At 36.8% G+C, this 18,768-nt stretch overlaps 1 protein-coding gene across 1 annotated transcript; it reads left to right on the plus strand.

Moving 5' to 3' along the window:
- The first annotated feature begins 1,660 nt into the window (after positions 1-1,660).
- On the plus strand, positions 1,661-18,390 carry LOC124142437 (probable methyltransferase-like protein 24). Its single transcript, XM_046510901.2, has 6 exons — positions 1,661-1,885; positions 12,504-12,594; positions 13,394-13,510; positions 14,041-14,112; positions 14,609-14,780; positions 17,282-18,390. Exons 1-6 carry the CDS (start codon positions 1,753-1,755, stop codon positions 17,573-17,575), a joined length of 879 nt encoding a protein of 292 aa, XP_046366857.2. The 5' UTR covers positions 1,661-1,752; the 3' UTR covers positions 17,576-18,390.
- The last annotated feature ends 378 nt before the right edge of the window (positions 18,391-18,768 follow it).

Consider the following 18,768-nt stretch of genomic DNA (forward strand, 5'->3'; position numbering starts at 1 on the left):
GGAACTATATATATATGACGCAACCGAATGTCCGATATTGCTTACTGTACTAATGGAGGTATATGTGATCTCAATAAACTTCGTAACATGGTTTAAATCATTTCTTGGTGTGTGTCTGAGCACATATAAATGGAAACCGTTACACTCCTGTGTCTTGGTCCAAAGAGGTCCCTGCCCCAGTGTAAACATGTCCTACATTAATTGATCATGTGATCTGAGACCAGGATGTGGCTTACAAAACTTGGACTGAACACTGAACCAAGGATTGCTACATGTAACTACTTGGTGTACCAACGTAAATGGATATTTTAAATTTTATGTTCATCATTTGCGTTTTATTTGGTTCGAACTTACAGCGTGGCCGAAAAAACAATTTGTTTTTGTGACGAAATGTTTAACTAGGTGTTATATTTTAGAATATTTGTATTTTTATTAAACTTTGTATATGAAGCAAAGCTACTTTTTCCCCGTTAGGATATATGCGCATACTACAACAAATTGGAAAGAAGTCCTTCAACAGAAGCAACAAGGTCCACTTCCACGACCTGGGCCTCTCGGGGAATGACAGTGACACGTATGTTCCTACTAAGGACATATACGTCAAAGAGACAACAACATGAAAGATCAGACGCCTCAAGACCATCATGGAGATGCTTGGACATACAAATGTACGTACACGTGAATTCCACAACTGTCATCTACATGTAGTATCATACCTATATACAAGAATAATTTCAATTTCATACATAATGGATTGATGAAAATCACCAACATCACGGAAGATAAAAAAAAAATACTGGAACATGACTGATCACTGACTCGTGGAATTCTCCCTTCTTAATTTAAGGTTGCGTACGATTACAGCTTGTTATCCAGTAAGTAACCGGGTAACAGTATGATACCCATGCTTGCCGCAAGTGGCGGCTAACGGGATCGGGTGGTCAGCACTACAAGCACCCAGGCCACAATTCGCTTTCTGATTGGTTCCATGGGACGATGATGCCAGCCAGTTACCTCTAATGGTGGCCATTCAAGATATTGAGAACAGATGACCTTCACCTTGGAATTTTAACGTTCTCTTAGTGCCATATGGAATCCGAGCCAATTACAATGATATGTGTCAATTTTGAACAATCGATTACAATCTGTTGATCATTTATATGATAAATAAACTACTAGTATACATCTTAAATCGCTTTTGTGGGATTTATTTGTGCAGAAAACAAAAATCCTGCACAACTTATAATCCTTATCACACGATAATTTTCTGCATTTAAACGGTCCCCCTTATTTTTATATATGAAGCATATAAACCTTTTGAACCAAACGGCAGGGTGTATCAATTAGCCACAACAATATAATAACTCGGCTTTATTTGCTTGTTTCGAAACTCCCTAAATGTATTCGTTTTTGAGATACAGAAATCAGATATGCTTATCTGAATGCTTCGTTCACGTGTATCGAGAATTTAGAAAACTCGCCGCTAATTGGGTAAACAGAACGTTCATCTGACGCAACCTCATGATTTGTCAAATAATTCACAGGAATTATCCACGGATTACAGAAATAGAACACGTGCATATAATTTCCAATATATTGCCGATCATCGATATTCCTACCTTTGTAAATAGTATATAACGACTAGCTGCGTTAATAAGTGAGTCAGTGGGACACCAGGGAAGCGTTGAGTACACTGCGCAACGAGCACACGGAAGCTGCAGGCTGTCACAGGCTCACGCAAGTACAATCATTATGGCTGTCGGAACGAAGACTGTGGTCATAGTCCTTGTTGGTGGCGCCTTGCTTGCTGCCGTAATTCTATATAGTGCTCAGGTTAGGATTGGAGAAACAGGAAATACCATCATGCAGATGATTTCAAGTAAAGGTAACAAACATATCCACATCATACATGCAATTGTGGGCATTAAGAAATCACGACAACAGGAACAAGGCTAACTTTTATCAGAAGATAACACGCGAGCGACATTTGAGGTCAGTGTGACCTTTATAAAAGCAATTTTTTCCCGTTTACCAGATAATATTGTCTGTACGATATCAGTATTTATATAATCGTTAAGTTAAAAACAGATAATTATGTTATGTCTGGAATACCGGAAATGTAGTTCTTATAGTTGCTATATGGTTAAAATATGTAACACCTCACATTTGTCTTGTTAGGAGCCTGTGCTATCTGGATACACCAAGTGTAAATTTGCGCAATCTATTGACGTGGTTACCCTTCTTCGTGGGTGCAGTGTCACTGAGACTCAGTTGGACATTCGAGTATATTATTATATAACTCTAAGATGTAAAGACATTAAATTAATCCCAATACAAGGTTTAAGACTGCTTAGATTTATATGTAGTTTCACTTTCTAACGGTATTATTTGACTTACTTTGCCTATTTCCTTTAGATTGTAACGTAATAAATAAAAACTTTAGGTTCAGCCGGGCGGTATTTACACTTTTAGCTGTCCCGGTAAGGAAAGTATACAAGATACCATGTGGATCTTACGACTAGAAAAAGCGTTATGTATCAGAAAGTGGTGTAGTGATATAATTTTAGTTATTGTCTAGGTATAATACAGAAGTAACATGTTATTGTTTTCTGTTTTGCAATAGTAAAGTTAATTTGCTCTCACATTATTTGTCTTTGTAAACGTATCCGTCAAACCAGGGTGATGTAGCCGAAATATATGTTTTAGCTATGTCATGATCAGTTAAAATATGATCTAGTGGTTACTTAACCTTTCTCGCAGAATTCGAGAGGCTTATACGCTTGGTTTTGCGAAACAATATTGTAATGGCTGGCACAGACAAAATGGAAAATATGCTTCTAACTGTGAAAGTATTGACGCTATGATGTACTGAGGTAACAGCCTACATACATCTCTTCAGCTGCGATATTTTTTCACAAAATCGATGGAGGGTGTTCAGCTTGATGATAAAAAGTTTGCAAACTGATAACAAAATCGACTTCGTAACAAAGCATGATTCCATTTGCAGTTGTTAAGTGAACAATTAATTATTTATCGAAAACTGCATTTGCGCGGTTTAACAACACTATGGGTGCAGCTTTCCCCTTTAATAAAGGCAAATGAAATTGGACATATTGATTTTCATGGCTAAATAATAGATGACATTGATCGCTCCTGTTCAGGGAGTTCATACGTTATATCGAGATTTATCAGTCTGGATGTTATCTAGATTATTTATAAGGCTGTTATACTTGACCCCTGTCGGTTTCTGGATTTCTTCCTTACCACGCTTTCCGTATGAATAATTTACTCAGACGTTCTTTACAGGTAATAATCTTGTGCCGCACACGACCATATTATGTATTCACGGAAGATACCTGTAGTGTATTGTTACAATAAGAATGATTCTATTTTAGATTAGTTTTGATCATATTTGCAATAAGCATACTGTATTAATTTGACATATGTGATATTATTCTTAATTGGGGTTAAACTGACCTATGAATGTTGTTCATGTGTATAATTATCAGCCTAGTATGATTTCCTTGGTTTTTTATTTCTTTTTTAAACATATTTTATTGACACAAAATGGTCAAATGGATTTGACGAATGTTGTCCAACTTTCAATATACAAATCGACACAGCAGACTATTGTTAATATTGAACATACAAGGAAAATATAAGGTGCAAATACATATACAGTGCAGTCCCTCCTTGGAAATAGTAACACAAACAATAAATATTAATCATAGACTATTGTTGTCAGCAATACTGTATCATAGTCATCTGCAGAGGTTATAAATTGGAAAACAACATATGTGAAATACGAAATGTCAATGATTATAAATTGCAGTGAACCCAAATGTTTAATGTGTTTTCTTTTAAACGATACGGGAGTATATTTGCTCTTTTATCACCAGCTACGAAGAAACGAGGCGGTTAAAGTATATCTAGTTGAAGTGCCTACATTCAAAACATGAACGTTTTGAAGAAGGCCTGCATTCGCGAGAAAGGTTATGATTGTCAATGAAATTGACGGGGTTTATAATAACACAAACTGTGCTGGTTAAGGTTGATGCTCAACCACAGGTTTCATTGTTATAGTCAATATCAGAATCTGACTGAAATATTATTCCCAAAGTCATAAATATTAATTCCTTTCATTTTAAGATTAGGTTTTGCACTTGGGAAGACTTTAACGTAAAATTGAAAAGTTTCTATTTTCTCTGGATTCAATTTTATTTACTTTCATCCATTTGGTAATTTTCTCCAAATCGGCATTGATATTTTACGCATTAGTATTTGGAATTGTCCATTTGGGGAATTGTCTGGCCCCCACCGCAAACATAGTAAACTGAAATTCCAATGTGAATATTATGTACAATAGTTTGTTGGCTCGACATGCAAGACTCCATAATTTTAGTTATAATGTTAAAGTCAAAGTAATATTTAATTATATTTTTAAAAAAGTCATCAATGTATTTGACAAGAAAGACTAAGCGACACACATTGTATTTTATAATAATGCACAATTTTGAATGCTTTAAACCTGTTGCATTAAACAAATACTGGATTTGATGTTGTCATATCATGAATCAATATGTGTCTAGTCTTCCAAATGTTCTATTGCGAACACATATAGTGTCAGCGCTCATGATTGCCATATCTATGAATGAATGAAAATATAATCATTAATAAACTTACCTGAGATCACTGTGTGTTCTGAAGACAAATCGCTGTAAGGCACCCTGAACGGCTTCGTTCACGTTCACCCTCAAATGTACGATAGAAATGTCTGCGATTGTGCCTGTTCAATATTCGAAAGCGTTTTTGCGACAGGCGTTCGCTTATTTATTAAAATTCCACTAAATTTATAAATCACATTGAGTTGCTCGCCTCTTCTCCAGTTGCTCACACTCTCCACTGATGCTAGCTGCCTTGGTTAACTGGAGTCCGGATGTAACTAATTACAAACTCTGTTCTTATTATGCTAATCGAGGAAGTGCATTATTATACTGGATGACAAACTTAGTAATCCTTTCACACTAATCCTTGTTTACAATGAACGCATGTCAATTGACTAAACAAACATCCTTAAGTAGAAATATCACAATGGACGGTGTATACAACTGTTTGTCAAACAATATCAACCAATATTTTATAGAAGAAGAAAATATTTTATTAAGGTGTCGCATGATATACATACAGTTAAAAACAATTGTTGTATATCATCCGGCCGTTATGGCCTAGGGGACACCAAATATCTCATAAGTACAAGTAAAAGCACATAGTGTGCTAAAAATATTTTATACCGATATTTTATATTTAGAATCAACATTACATGAATTAACAGAAAACATAAATATTAAATTTTACTTTGAAAACTCCAGAACTAATGTCGTGAATATGTTTCCTTGTACAATTTTAAATTAATGGATTTTTTATCTATTTATATTTTGCAATGATCGTGACAATCGCGAAAAGGCTACTCTCTTGTTATTCCGCTTATTGGTTATTCTAGTTTAGACAGCGACAGCCTCTCGTTATACAAACAGTGCTTTTCTAAACCCCGACCTAGTTAAAACAGCGACAGCCTTTCGCTATACAAACAGTGCTATTTCTAATCCGTATTTAGTTAAAACAGCGGCAGCCTTTCGTTATACAAACAGTGCTTTTCTAACCCCAATTTAATTAAAACAGCGGCAGCTTTTCGTTATACAAACAGTGCTTTTCTAAACCCCGACCTAGTTAAAACAGCGACAGCCTTTCATTATACAAACAGTGTTTTTTCTACCCGCGATCTAGTTAAGACAGCGGTATTTTTTATATTATTGATCTTTAACTAAAATCTGCACATATGTTCTATTTCTTATGTAAAATGCTGTCAACATAAAGAAATACAAATTATTTCATAACACTCCAAATATAGTTGCCATAATAAAAATAGTATTAAAGTATTATTTCACGTGCAATAATACTGTTCGGTATCATTAGTAATATTTTCAATATCAACTACAAGCAGTGGTAAAATCTATCCATATATACAAAATTGTATATTTTTGGATATACCAACTATTCAAAATTGTATATTTTGGAAATACCAAATATACAAAATTGTATATTTTGTATATATTAAAACATATGAACAGTGTGGAATGACAATGATTAGTATGTATCTTTTTAGTAAGAATACACATTAAACGTCCTCCAAATTAATCTGGACGAAACAGACAATTTCTAAATATTTATAGTGTGCTACAATCTGCATTTGCGAACCTCTATAATGCCACGTCTCAGTTTTGCTTAAGTAACCACCATTTCTGAAGACAATAATATTAGATTAAGCTATATTAACCGCTGAACCCCATTTATTACAAAACATATCAAGGGCATCCAGCTTTCTTTGCAAGTCAACAACACTATCATACAATTAAAGATATATCATCCTCAAACAACAATGATAAGATTTCATCAATATCATGTGAAACAGAAAATGCTAGCTCCTTTGGTATAGTCATTGATGAAAAAAGATACACAAAACTGGACTGAGCAAACAGCCTTGACGCCCTCCACATGATGTACTGAATGAACCTGATTTTGTTCTTCTCTAAAACAAGCTTTAACTTTACTATACGTACTACTTAGTACATTGTACACTTTAACATTCACATATTCTTAAATGTAGGATATAAAGAGATTTTTGTCTATCTACCAAAGCAAAAGGCTTTTCGAAAATCTACAAATGCCACATAAAATCCTTTTAATGATTACTCCTGATTCGCCTCATCCATAATCTAATTTAACCACATTCTTATTCTTGTTTCTAGCACTGAAGTAAATATCGTACCCATAACACTTAACAGAGCGATACTATTATGTAGGTCTGTCACTTGCCTCTTCTTAAACAGAGGCATTATCATACCACGATTCCACTGGTCAGGGAACATGCCCTTTTCAAAATTACTATTAAACACGATTTCTAAAAAACGGCACTATACTCGAAATATTTAAAACAAATTCTGACGGCACTCAATCAACAATCTGGTGATTTTGCCAATTTTACTGAAAGAATAGCTATCCTAATTTCATGGTTATATTAACAATTACAGGTATAAATGTCCAACCTTCCAATTGTGTCCTTCCCTTCATATGCCACTTTAAGCTAGTACGAGACAGGCTACTTTGTCACTGTGACACTGTCACAATGAGATCAAGAAACGAGAACATATCAAAATTTAAAATATATCGACTGGCTTTTCAAGATGTGTGCACAGGATATGTTTCCCATTTAATGACATTTTATGAAGATGCCAGTTGCAAAAATAGTTCCAACTGAAAACAAGAACGTTCTCCAGTAATCAAATTACAGCGGATCGATATCAGACAGGAACGTAAACTATCGTCTTTTCATTTTTTTTGTGATGTTTCACGAACCACATTCATTATTTGTCCCTAAAGATAGGGCTCATCATGACTAACGAATAATTAATATTTTGGTTGACGTTACAGAATGAAAAATGAAGCATGAATCTTTTGTTGGAAATTGTAAATGTTTTTCAATCAGAAACAAGGGGCGTTGGTTGGTTGCTAGTTTGAGAGTTGGGAGTTGGGAGTTTGGGAGATGGTCTTGGTGACGATGCAGGTTTTAGACCATTACCACTTTTGCAAAACCCACGAGTGTATATGTGAAACAAGTTACCTTGAGACCAAATTCAATTCTGAGCTCTACAAATGTCGTTGCTGACAATTTCAAAAATTATAATTGTATAAGGCCACACTTGTTTTATTTCAAAGTTTACGAATTTTTGCTTCAGTATGTAACAAGAAGGTCGGTCGTTTTGTTAATTGGTTGGGAAAAGTAACTGCCAATAATGTTTAAACGGTGATGTTATTTTACAGAAACATGCATATGGATCTTTGTTCCTTATATCCTTTTAAATGGATTTTATGAAGTAGGCAAGAACGCACAAATAGAAATTTGGGAGAAATCATTGAAAAGTCTGTACAAAGCGCTAAAGACAATGCAGATGAAAATGACAGAATAGGACAGATAACATACACGTCAAGATAGTGTCGATACTAATTATAAATCTGGATAAGTACAAATTTTGTCAGGACAAACCCAGTGCACGTACTAGATTAGTTGAGGTCATTGATATCGGTGCGGGTACGAAACTTAGAAAAACTTGGCTTCAGAAAATGTGCTTTGGGAAGGATAAGTATTGCACAGTAAGCATGTACCTGTTTGCAGCTAGAGGGAGGTAGATTCAAAGAACAAAGGGTTGAAGTAGAAGGTATTGAGGTTGAATGAATGGCTGTTGTTGGGGGATGCGTATCATATGTTAGTTTTAATAATTGTCCCTAATCTGAACATTACACAATATGTACACATAAGGATGATGTTGCAGACTGAATAGAATAATTAAGTGTTTGCATGTGTGGAGTGATGTGTGTGTGTGTGTTTGTTTGTGTGTGTGTTTGTGTGTGTGTGTGTTTGTGTGTGTGTGTGTTTGTGTGTGTGTGTGTGTGTGTGTGTGTGTGTGTGTGCGTGTGCGTGCGCGCGCGTGTGTGTGGAAGGGTATGCGTGTGGAATATGACTTGGAATGTTTGGCTTTGCAAGACATTGCTTATAGCCAAATACCCATTAGTATTCTCATGTGTCTTGATTATACCTCTCATGTGTCTTGATTATACCTCTCATGTGTCTTGATTATACCTCTCATGTGTCTTGATTATACCTCTCGTTTGTCATGATAATACCTCTCATTTGACATGATGACACCTCTGATTTGTCACGGTTATACCTCTCATTCGTCAAGACTATATCCCTCATTTGTCGTGATTATACCTCTTATTTGTCAAGACTATATCCCTCATTTGTCGTGATTATACCTCTTATTTGTCACGATTATACCTCTCATTCGTCAAGATAATACCTCTCATGTGTCTTGATTATACCTCTCATGGGTCTTGATTATACCTCTCGTTTGTCAAGATCATACCTCTCATTTGCCATGATGATGCCTCTCATTTGTCACGATTATACCTCTCATTCGTCAAGACTATATCTCTCATTTGTCGCGATTATAGCTCTTATTTGTCACTCTCATTCGTCAAGAATATATCTCTCATTTGTCACGATTATACCTCTTATTTCTCACGGTTATACCTCTCATTCGTCAAGATAATTCCTCTCATGTGTCTTGATTATACCTCTCATCGGTCTTGATTATACCTCTCGTTTGTCAAGATCATACCTCTCACGTGTCTTGTTTATACCTCTCATGTGTCTTGATTATACCTCTCGTTTGTCATGATTATACCTCTCATTCGTCAAGACCATATCTCTCATTTGTCACGATTATAGCTCTTATTTGTCACGATCATACCTCTCATTTGTCAAGACTATAACTCTCATTTGTCACGATTTTACCTCTTATTTGTCACGATCATACCTCTCATTCGTCAAGATTATTCCTCTCTTGTGTCTTGATTATACCTCTCATGGGTCTTGATTATACCTCTCGTTTGTCAAGATCTTACCTCTGATGTATCTTGATTATACCTCTCGTTTGTCATAATCATACCTCTCATTTGTCACGATTATAGCTCTTATTTATCACGATCATACCTCTTATTTGTCAAGACTATAACTCTCATTTGTCACGATTGTACCTCTTATTTGTCACGATCATACCTCTCATTCGTCAAGATTATACCTCTCTTGTGTCTTGATTATACCTCTCATGTGTCTTGATTATACCTCTCATGTGTCTTGATTATACCTATCGTGTGTCAAGATCTTACCTCTCATTTGTCACGATTATACCTCTCATTTGTCATGATTAGATCATACCTCTCATGTGTCTTGATTATACCTCTCATGTGTCTTGATTATATCTCTCGTTTGTCATGCTTATACCTCTCATTTGCCATGATGATACCTCTCATTTGTCACGGTTATACCTCTCATTCATCAAGACTTTATCTCATTTGTCAAGATCATACCTCTCATGTGTCTTGATTATACCTCTCATGGGTCTTGATTATACCTTTCGTTTGTCAAGATCATACCTCTCATTTGTCAAGATTATACCTCTCATTTGTCACGATTATACCTCTCATTTGTTACGATTATTCCTATCAATTGTCACGATTATACCTCTCATTTGTCATGATTAGATCATACCTCTCATTTGTCACGATTATACCTCTCATTTGTCACGATTATACACCTCATTTGTAACGATTATACCTCTCATTTGTCACGGGGGAGGTGGAGTAGCCTAGTGGTTAAAGCGTTCGCTCCTCACGCCGAAGACATGGGTACAATGTGTGAAGCCCATTTCTGGTGTCCCCCGCCGTGATATTGGTGGAATATTGCTAGAAGCGGCGTAAAACCATAATCACTCACTCATTTGTCACGATTATACCCCTCATTTGTAACGATTATACCTCTCCTTTGTCACGGGGGCGGTGGAGTAGCCTAGTGGTTAAAGCGTTCGCTCGTCACGCCGACGACATGGGTACAATGTGTGAAGCCCATTTCTGGTGTCCCCCGCCGTGATATTGGTGGAATATTGCTAAAAGCGGCGTAAAACCATAATCACTCACTCATCTGTCACGATTATACCCCTTATTTGTTACGATTATACCCTATCGTTTATCGTGATGATACCTCTCATTTACCCTGATTAGATCATTCCTCTCATTTGTCACGATTATACCTGAGTCAGCTCATTTGTCATGGCTATACCTCTCATTTGTCATGATGATACCTCTCATTTGCCATGCTTAGATCATTCCTCTCATTTGTCATGATTATACCATGATGATTTGCCATGATTAGATCATACCTCTCATTTGTCATGATTATACCGCTCATTTGTAAGAATAATACCTCTCATTTGTCAGGATTATAACGCTCATTTGTCAGAATAATACCTCTCATTTGTCAGGATCATAACTCTAATTTGTCATGATTATACTTCTGAATTGTCATGATTAAATATCTGATTTGACACGATTATACCTCTCATTTGTCATGATTATACCTATTATTTGTCGTGATTATACCTCTCATTTGTCATGATTATACCTATTATTTGTCGTGATTATACCTCTCATCTGTCAAACCCAATTTTCAATTCAGTTTATTTATATATAACTGTAAGGCCACACAGACCCATAGTACAGAATACATGACAATGTGGACACGGTTTAAAACGTTACAGGGATTCATTTCTTAATAACATTGCATGATATATAAATAGAGATAGATGTCGTATAGCCGGTTTGCTAACATGTGATATTAGGGAGTTAAACTTGTATTTATTATGTACAAAGTATGTTTTGGATTTAATAGTGTCAACCTGAAGCAGTAGCTTGATCGTGAGAGCTGCATCTTGGAATTTCTCTAAATATAATTTTAACAAGTAGTGCTCTCTATTTAAATTTGTTTTATTTTCTGAGTAGTGATTTAATTAATTAGACAAGGGTAGAGTTGGCAACCATTTTTGGAGGGGCGTTTCTTTTAAAGTATGTGAGAACTCAATAAGAAAATCGCAGTGGCATATCTGCATTGTGTTCAGTCCAAACATAACCATACACAGATGAGGTAATTAAGATACGATGCCCGATTAGATTTACTCTGACGATCGTAGACTAACGATGCACTGTATCATTCCTTTGGAAATCTGGAATTTGGCATCATTGGTAATTTTAACCAGTTTTTGATAACTCTAATATGAGCGACCATGTACAATGGGCATATTCCACATTCACCGTAGACCATTACATTTGGAGTGCTAGGTTAAACCCGAGAAAGTTCATACTGGTATTTAAATTAATCTTTCAATAGTATTAATATTTCTGAACCCCCAAATTTTGACTCCATACATCAAAATTGGGCTTATTTTCTAAGCTTGTTAAGCTGCCTTGTCAACATGCATATACCACAACAATCTGTCCGTAAAATAGATAAAATAAAATATTTTTACCAACATTTAGAGGTTGCACGGTGTGAAACCGTTTTTCTCTTTTGAGATAATATGGATTGCTCAGATTGAATTTGTTAGCTGTCGTTTCATTAATAATATATGGCACAGTTCAACAACAGTTACAGAGAGAATTCGTATTACATCAGTATAGGAGAAATATCATTATTGATCTATCATGTTGCATGGAATCGTGTAAAAAGACTTTATTTTTGCAAATGTCATTTAAACAGTTAAGCCTTCCATTAGGTTTAAATGTCTTTCCAACAGTTTGACAGAGTAGCCTTCAAGGATAATCAAGATAATCGTTTAGCTGTTATGTCTATTGACGGTAGAAGGGTAACTGCTTAATATGTACACTAGTAAGTACCAATGGGAAACAGATATAATCAGTATATTACACGATATATTACAACATAGGGACACAAGCTTGAGTGTGCGCTTCATATATTCTTCCGACGAAAACCTGTTAATTGAGTAGGTATAGAAGACCAGTGAAAATAATTATATTTACTCATATATTTCCAGTCTCATCGCGGTTGGAAGATGGCCACCCTCAAGATGACGAGGACGCTTTAAAGATTACGAAGTGGTGGCAAGCGTCATCCCTTTTGAAGTGGTAGGTAAAGGGCGAAACACTAGCGGCAATCAACGTTTATATTATTCTGTAGAAGGATACAATTCGAGGTCCCTTGCCGAATAGGGAACGCATTCGTGCATGCTGTGTTATTCTGCATCCATGTATCAATTGACTAAACCTTACACAATGTTACCAGTCATTGTTTACAGGTAGGAAATGGGGGTGAAACGTCACGTGTTAGGTAGGGAGATTACATTACATTTCAAGGTTTTACGTTTGTGGTGAAAGAATTGTGATTTTCGGTTAGACAACTACACACAAGGTTTATAATAAATAGGATATCCCATGTTCCCCTACTAGGGAAAAGAGATATTTCCTGTGTTTTGTGTTCTTTGTGTGAGCATCATTTAAGAATATGAACATTCCTGACGTTAATACGTTTTAATGTCTAGTTCATTGCATATGTAAAACAACAACCTTGATGTGCTTAAATGTGATTTCTCCACATGTACAGTTTTAGAACATGGTTAGTGGATGTAAACAGTTTTTCAGTGCATATGTAAAATGTGTCATGCGTGTGTGAATGGTTATTCTGATCAGGAGCTCTGGTCACGTGAAAATCAGTCCATAGCATAAATCGTGTATAAATGTTTTATAATAAAACAAGCTTGTATTATGTTTCTTGAAGTTCATATAAATATATAATATAGGGTTTGTAACTATTAGCTCACTCTCTCATTTACTCTAATTGGAAGATGAATTGTACTACCTTCCTACAGTATTATATGTAACAGATGTGTATGGTGGCATTTAGAGGTAATGTACCTCCTATATACAGGGACTGGGAGAAACCCCCGGAGTACATGTGCAGTGAGATTGAGACGAGGGGCAACTGGCACGTATGTAACGACACAACCTTTGAGGTCAAGCCACCATGTCTAGTCTACTCCTTTGGGTCAGTAGAAACATATTAATATGAAAACAATTTTCTAATTATAAGCCTCAACCTGACGTACTTGTTAGTCGACTCCAGATCGTGCTTATTCCGTAAGACATATGGATAAATGTACTCATTTGTGCATGCATATACAAAAATGTTTTTGATTATTTAGTGCATATTGACTCCACCAGGATGCCTCTTCAGGAAAAAAACAGTAGATACATGTAGCTATGGTATAATTCGTAACAATACTTATACATATTTCATTAAGAACCAGGAGCGGTCGGGTAGCCTTGTGGTTAAAGCGTTCGCTCCTCACGCCGAAGACCCGGGTTCGATTCCCGACATGGGAACAATATGTGAAGCCCATTTCTGGTGTCCCCCGCCGTGATATTGGTGGAATATTGCTAAAAGTGGCGTAAAACCATACTCACTCAATCACTCATTCACTCACTCATTAAGAACCAGCTCCATTTCATAGGCACGACATCCAAATATACATTTATGGTAATATGGTAACTAGTAAGTGCTGTAAATCTTTGTAGGATTTCAAATGACTGGTCCTTTGATGATGCAATGGGAGCTATTGGCTGTGAAGTTCATTCTTTTGACCCAAGGTAAGAATAATAGAATACACTGTCTGTGAAACCGTGCTACCTCCATGTCAGAATGTCAATGTATTATCATAGTTTACAAACGACTTAAATTATAGAATCGAAATGATTGAACTAACAAGGTTTGACTGTATAGTGTTAACAACAAATAAAACATATAAAACAAATGTTTTTATGTCAACATGGAAAGAGCAAGTTTTGTTTGAAAGCAATGTCTCTGCAAGAACTAAACAAGAAGCGAACAACACAATTTTCTCCTTGATCCCGATCGGGGGAACGTTTAATTCGTTTGGAACAGAAGTTTTTAAAGTGTGGTTCTACAATATACACTAACAAAGGTTTCAAAAGTCAGCTGACAACCCAACTTACTCAATGCACATATTTTATATCACTTTAAGTAATTCTTCTTACTTTCTAAACTACCTTCAAATGCCAATCACTCAATAAAGCGTGATAGGGTTAGAATGTCTTACAGTTCAATGAGAAACTATTTGTTTAGCATTGGAAAAAAGTCCTTCAACAGAAGCAAGAACGTCCACTTCCATGACCTGGGCCTCTCAGGGAAGGATAGTGATACGTATGTTCCTACTAAGGATGCATACGTCACAAAGACAACAACGTGGAAGATCAGACGCCTCAAGACTATCATGGAGATGCTTGGACATACAAATGTACGTACACGAAAAAACAAAACAATTGACAGTAACAATGTTGATGAATGATCTAGGGGAGGTAACTGATCACCGGCCGTGCTACGAGATGTAAATACGGCCAGGCCGCAACATGTCTATATGAAGGTTTGAGCCTAGTACATATATATCATTAGCTGAGTGTGTTTTATCATTTTATAAACTATATATTAAGAATACAGAGAAATTGTCACCTGGTTGTAAAACCAAACCCGTCACGGTCCGGTGACCGTAGCGCCTCCAACTCACCGCTGTCGGGCGTTCTGGAAAATCCGGCATTGTTCGGTGTGTTTTTATTCATTAGCGTTAGAGGCTTCATTGCCCATAAATTTATTTTTTAGCAGTTTAATCGCATGTTTGTATAATGTATTGATTTGATATTTGTAGTCTCATATATGTATGCAAGCTTATTCATGTGTAGAAAGTGTTAAGTAACTTTGATATTCGCGCGGTAGCGGAGATATTTCTCATACATTTGTGGTCATTTTTGCCAACTCGCCAATTATACATAATTGTTTGAAAATGTAACATACTAATGGCAATGACAGCCGTGGGCAAAGTCAGGGTCTTATCGGTCTAAGTAGCGGTCAGTTTGCCTAAGCCAGTGGCCAGAGTGGAAGTCAGAATGTTAGCACGGCTAGTTCGTCTGCTGGTAGTGGTAGCCAAGGTGTTACTTCCAGGGTGCCTTAACCTAGGTACAGTTATTGTGGCATTTCTTATCACTTAGTCGCAAATTGTTTTAAAGGGAAAAGGTATAATCAGTCGGCAATAGGTTTCGTTCAGACTGCAACAGGCTTGGAAGGTAGATCAGTCCAGGTGGTTGCTATGTGCATAGTGGTACTGTGTCAGATGTGTTCAGTAGGAATCAGCCAGGCGAGGTGTCAGTGTATCGGGTCACGAGAGCTTGGCAATCTCTGTCGTCGCCTCGACCGGTGACTTCGCAAGTAGAAGTAGTAGTAGAAGAAGAATATGGTAATTTCTCTCACCGTGGTGACATAAATATGGTGACAAGAGAGACATATATACAAAGAAATGAGACAATAGTTAGTGGTATACCCTCTGCTCAAAGTCTGTCATGATAGCAAGTTTGTTACAGGTGAAGTCATTGTCGGTGTCACGGACTTATTGCCAATCTCAGGTGTTGATGTCTTGTTAGGCAATGACTTGGTGAAGTCTTTGAATGTCATTTAGAAACGATACTCATAAGGAAGATAATGTATTATAATTAATTGTTCAATTAACACCGACAAAGATCCAACCAATAAGTCCCAACCACAAGGCAGACACGTGCCCTGGTCACGGTTCGTGGCTGGCTGGTGTCTCCTGATGTCCATGGCTTCTTGTAGTTTTCTTTGTCACACATCTGTCGACAAACTCAAACTGAAATCCGCCATTTCCGAACACATCCTGAAGATCCAAGACCATAACATCATGTGGGAAGACACCAAAGTTATGTCTACCAACCACAACAACTGGCGACAAAGAAAACTACAAGATAGTGTATGGTTTCTGGCCGAATAGAGAGGTCGTTGTCACAACTGCTTATTTCGCTTGATTTCATCTAGGCCATTTGTATTAGTGACAAAGTCAAGTTGTAATTTGATGCTAACATTTATGCGTAATTCGGGGATGTATGTATCGCAGCAAGTGCGAAACATATGTGATATTATAGGCGTCTCATAACCAGCACACGTGACGACGTGATTTTATAAAAACTATCTAATATGGCAGAAAGTTTACTTCGGCTTTCATGTTCGTGTATTTTCTAAAACACGATGAACGATTCTAGGGAAACGCTGACCTTTCAGAATGATTATTGGTGAGTTGATAAATGACTACGAATGATATCATAGAAAGGGAACTTCCTGCAGAATTCAAAACCGTAAAGGATATAAGTGCGCGCGACGTTATGTCACTCAATGAAGGTACTCTAGAAACCGTGCATTAATACCGCGCATGAGTTTGAGTGAACTATCTTATTTATCAAATACAGGTTGTTCCAAATGACATGGGGGCGGTCGGGTAGCCTAGTTGTTAAAGCGTTAGCTCGTCACGCCGAAGACCCGGGTACGATTCCCGACATGGGTACAATGTGGCAAGCCCATTTCTGGTGTCCCCCGCCGTGATATTGGTGGAATATTGCTAAAAGCGGCGTTAAACCATACTCACTCACCCAAATGACATGCAGCTAAGTTTGTCTATCGAATCCCCCACACATCACGAAATCCTGGTAATGTATTAAGTATACATTGTATCAGTGTATGGAGCTAACAATGAGTTTCTGCTGGGTGAAATACTTAAACTCATCGGATCGTGATACCAAGTTGATCAAGTTTGTGTTTCACATCGAAAGTACTGTCGATCATATGAGAGTTGTAAGTAATGAAAAAAATGTCCTTGTAACCAGGTATTGTTATTCACAGGTAGTTTGTTACGAATGGAAATATTGGCATTGTTTTATGAAACGTCCTTATATTTTCCAGCGACATATCGATGTTTTAAAGATAGACATTGAAACAAGCGAATGGCCGGCAGTGAAGGACATGGCGGCATCTGGAATGTTCTCCAAAGTCAGACAATTTTCTGTAGAGTGGCATCTGTTTCCAACATATCCAAGTAGATCGGAATACGTAGGCATTTATGTAGGTGTCATGGCCATGAAGAAGCAAGGATTACGCACGTTTAGATACAGTTTTCACCAAAGAGACTTCCGAGAAAAGACCTTCCGTTTGCAGGCAGATGTTAACTACGTAAATCCCTTATATAAAAGCATTTGAAGGTCACAAACAGTTGCCAAAACGAGAGTTCTACCTCATTTCCGGGCAGTGCTAACCATGTGGGCGACATGTTCCTTCCGGCGATATCGACCCTGCTACGCTGATGACGTCACAGGGGAATCGCGCATAAACGGTAGCCAGCTTCCCGTATATATATATTGGCTACAATATTATATCTGACTATGACTTACACACTTTAAATATGAAAAAGACACTATATGTGAATAAATCTTAATTCGACATCCTAATACAATGTCTATCTACATTGAGGAAGGCAACTGTCCTATCCTTTGTCTCTCTTTACAAAGCATTTATTTATGAAATGGTCATGGTAAAGGGATGAAAAAGATATGTAGCATGAGCTGAACGAACCAGATCTGAAGGAGCTGTGGGATCAGGAGCTTAATGAGTTAGAGCTGTCGGAGCCCAAGAAGCCATAGGCATTACAGGAAGTGAGCTGGAACACTCGTTAACTACTGTCACAACACTACCATATATACATCTTCATTTTGCTAGAGCTTTCTGAGAAATAGGTCAAACGTTTCAGGTTTTAATTTTTTTTATCGTATTAAGGAAATTACCATTTTCCAATCTTAACAATTTGCAGCATTGAACGATGTTTATGAAAACATATTTTTTTGGAATTAATAATAAAGACTTCTTATTCTCTTACATTGACGTTTAATATTCCCTTTTCAAATGATTCCTGTTGGTAAGATTCCTGAATAAGTTATTATATTAAATGTACAGCTGTATTTATTGCTTGATATCAACTGTTGAGGGTGTGTATTTATACTGAGATTAAATATATCTTCTCCTTGGTGAGGATTTATTCTTATTATTTGAAATGAATATGATATTGTCTTACTTGCAGTCAACAATATTCAAGTTTCAAGGCGGATCAAACTGACTGGCAGAGCAGTTGATGCTGCCACTTACGGCAAGTATATATGTTAATGTGGGCCAGTTCTGCCCTAGAATACCCATGGGTCTTGTTACTCCTAAGTCATACGTTATAACCTAAATCAAGTTGTTTAATCTTCAGTCACTTTGTTATCGGAATGGGTGTTTCCCTTCCGTCCGTTATGGATCATATTTGTTTTTAAAATCGTGGCTTACACACTTTTGCCACATAAAGGATGGGATGCCAGCCTAACTACATGTAAAGGACAAGGTTTGAAAAGAGCACGTTC

This window comes from Haliotis rufescens, unplaced genomic scaffold (assembly GCF_023055435.1).
Source record: "Haliotis rufescens isolate VD_foot unplaced genomic scaffold, xgHalRufe1.0.p SCAF_1, whole genome shotgun sequence".
NCBI classification, from domain to species: Eukaryota; Metazoa; Mollusca; class Gastropoda; order Lepetellida; family Haliotidae; genus Haliotis; species Haliotis rufescens.

What these genes read in the sequence shown, in the direction of transcription:
- LOC124142437 (XM_046510901.2), top strand. Translation starts at nt 1,753, where the DNA reads ATGGCTGTCGGAACGAAGACTGTGGTCATAGTCCTTGTTGGTGGCGCC. An exon ending in TGTCTAGTCTACTCCTTTGG is followed by an intron (nt 13,511 to 14,040) that starts GTCAGTAGAAAC and finishes AAATCTTTGTAG; the next exon opens with GATTTCAAATGACTGGTCCT. An exon ending in GTTCATTCTTTTGACCCAAG is followed by an intron (nt 14,113 to 14,608) that starts GTAAGAATAATA and finishes CTATTTGTTTAG; the next exon opens with CATTGGAAAAAAGTCCTTCA.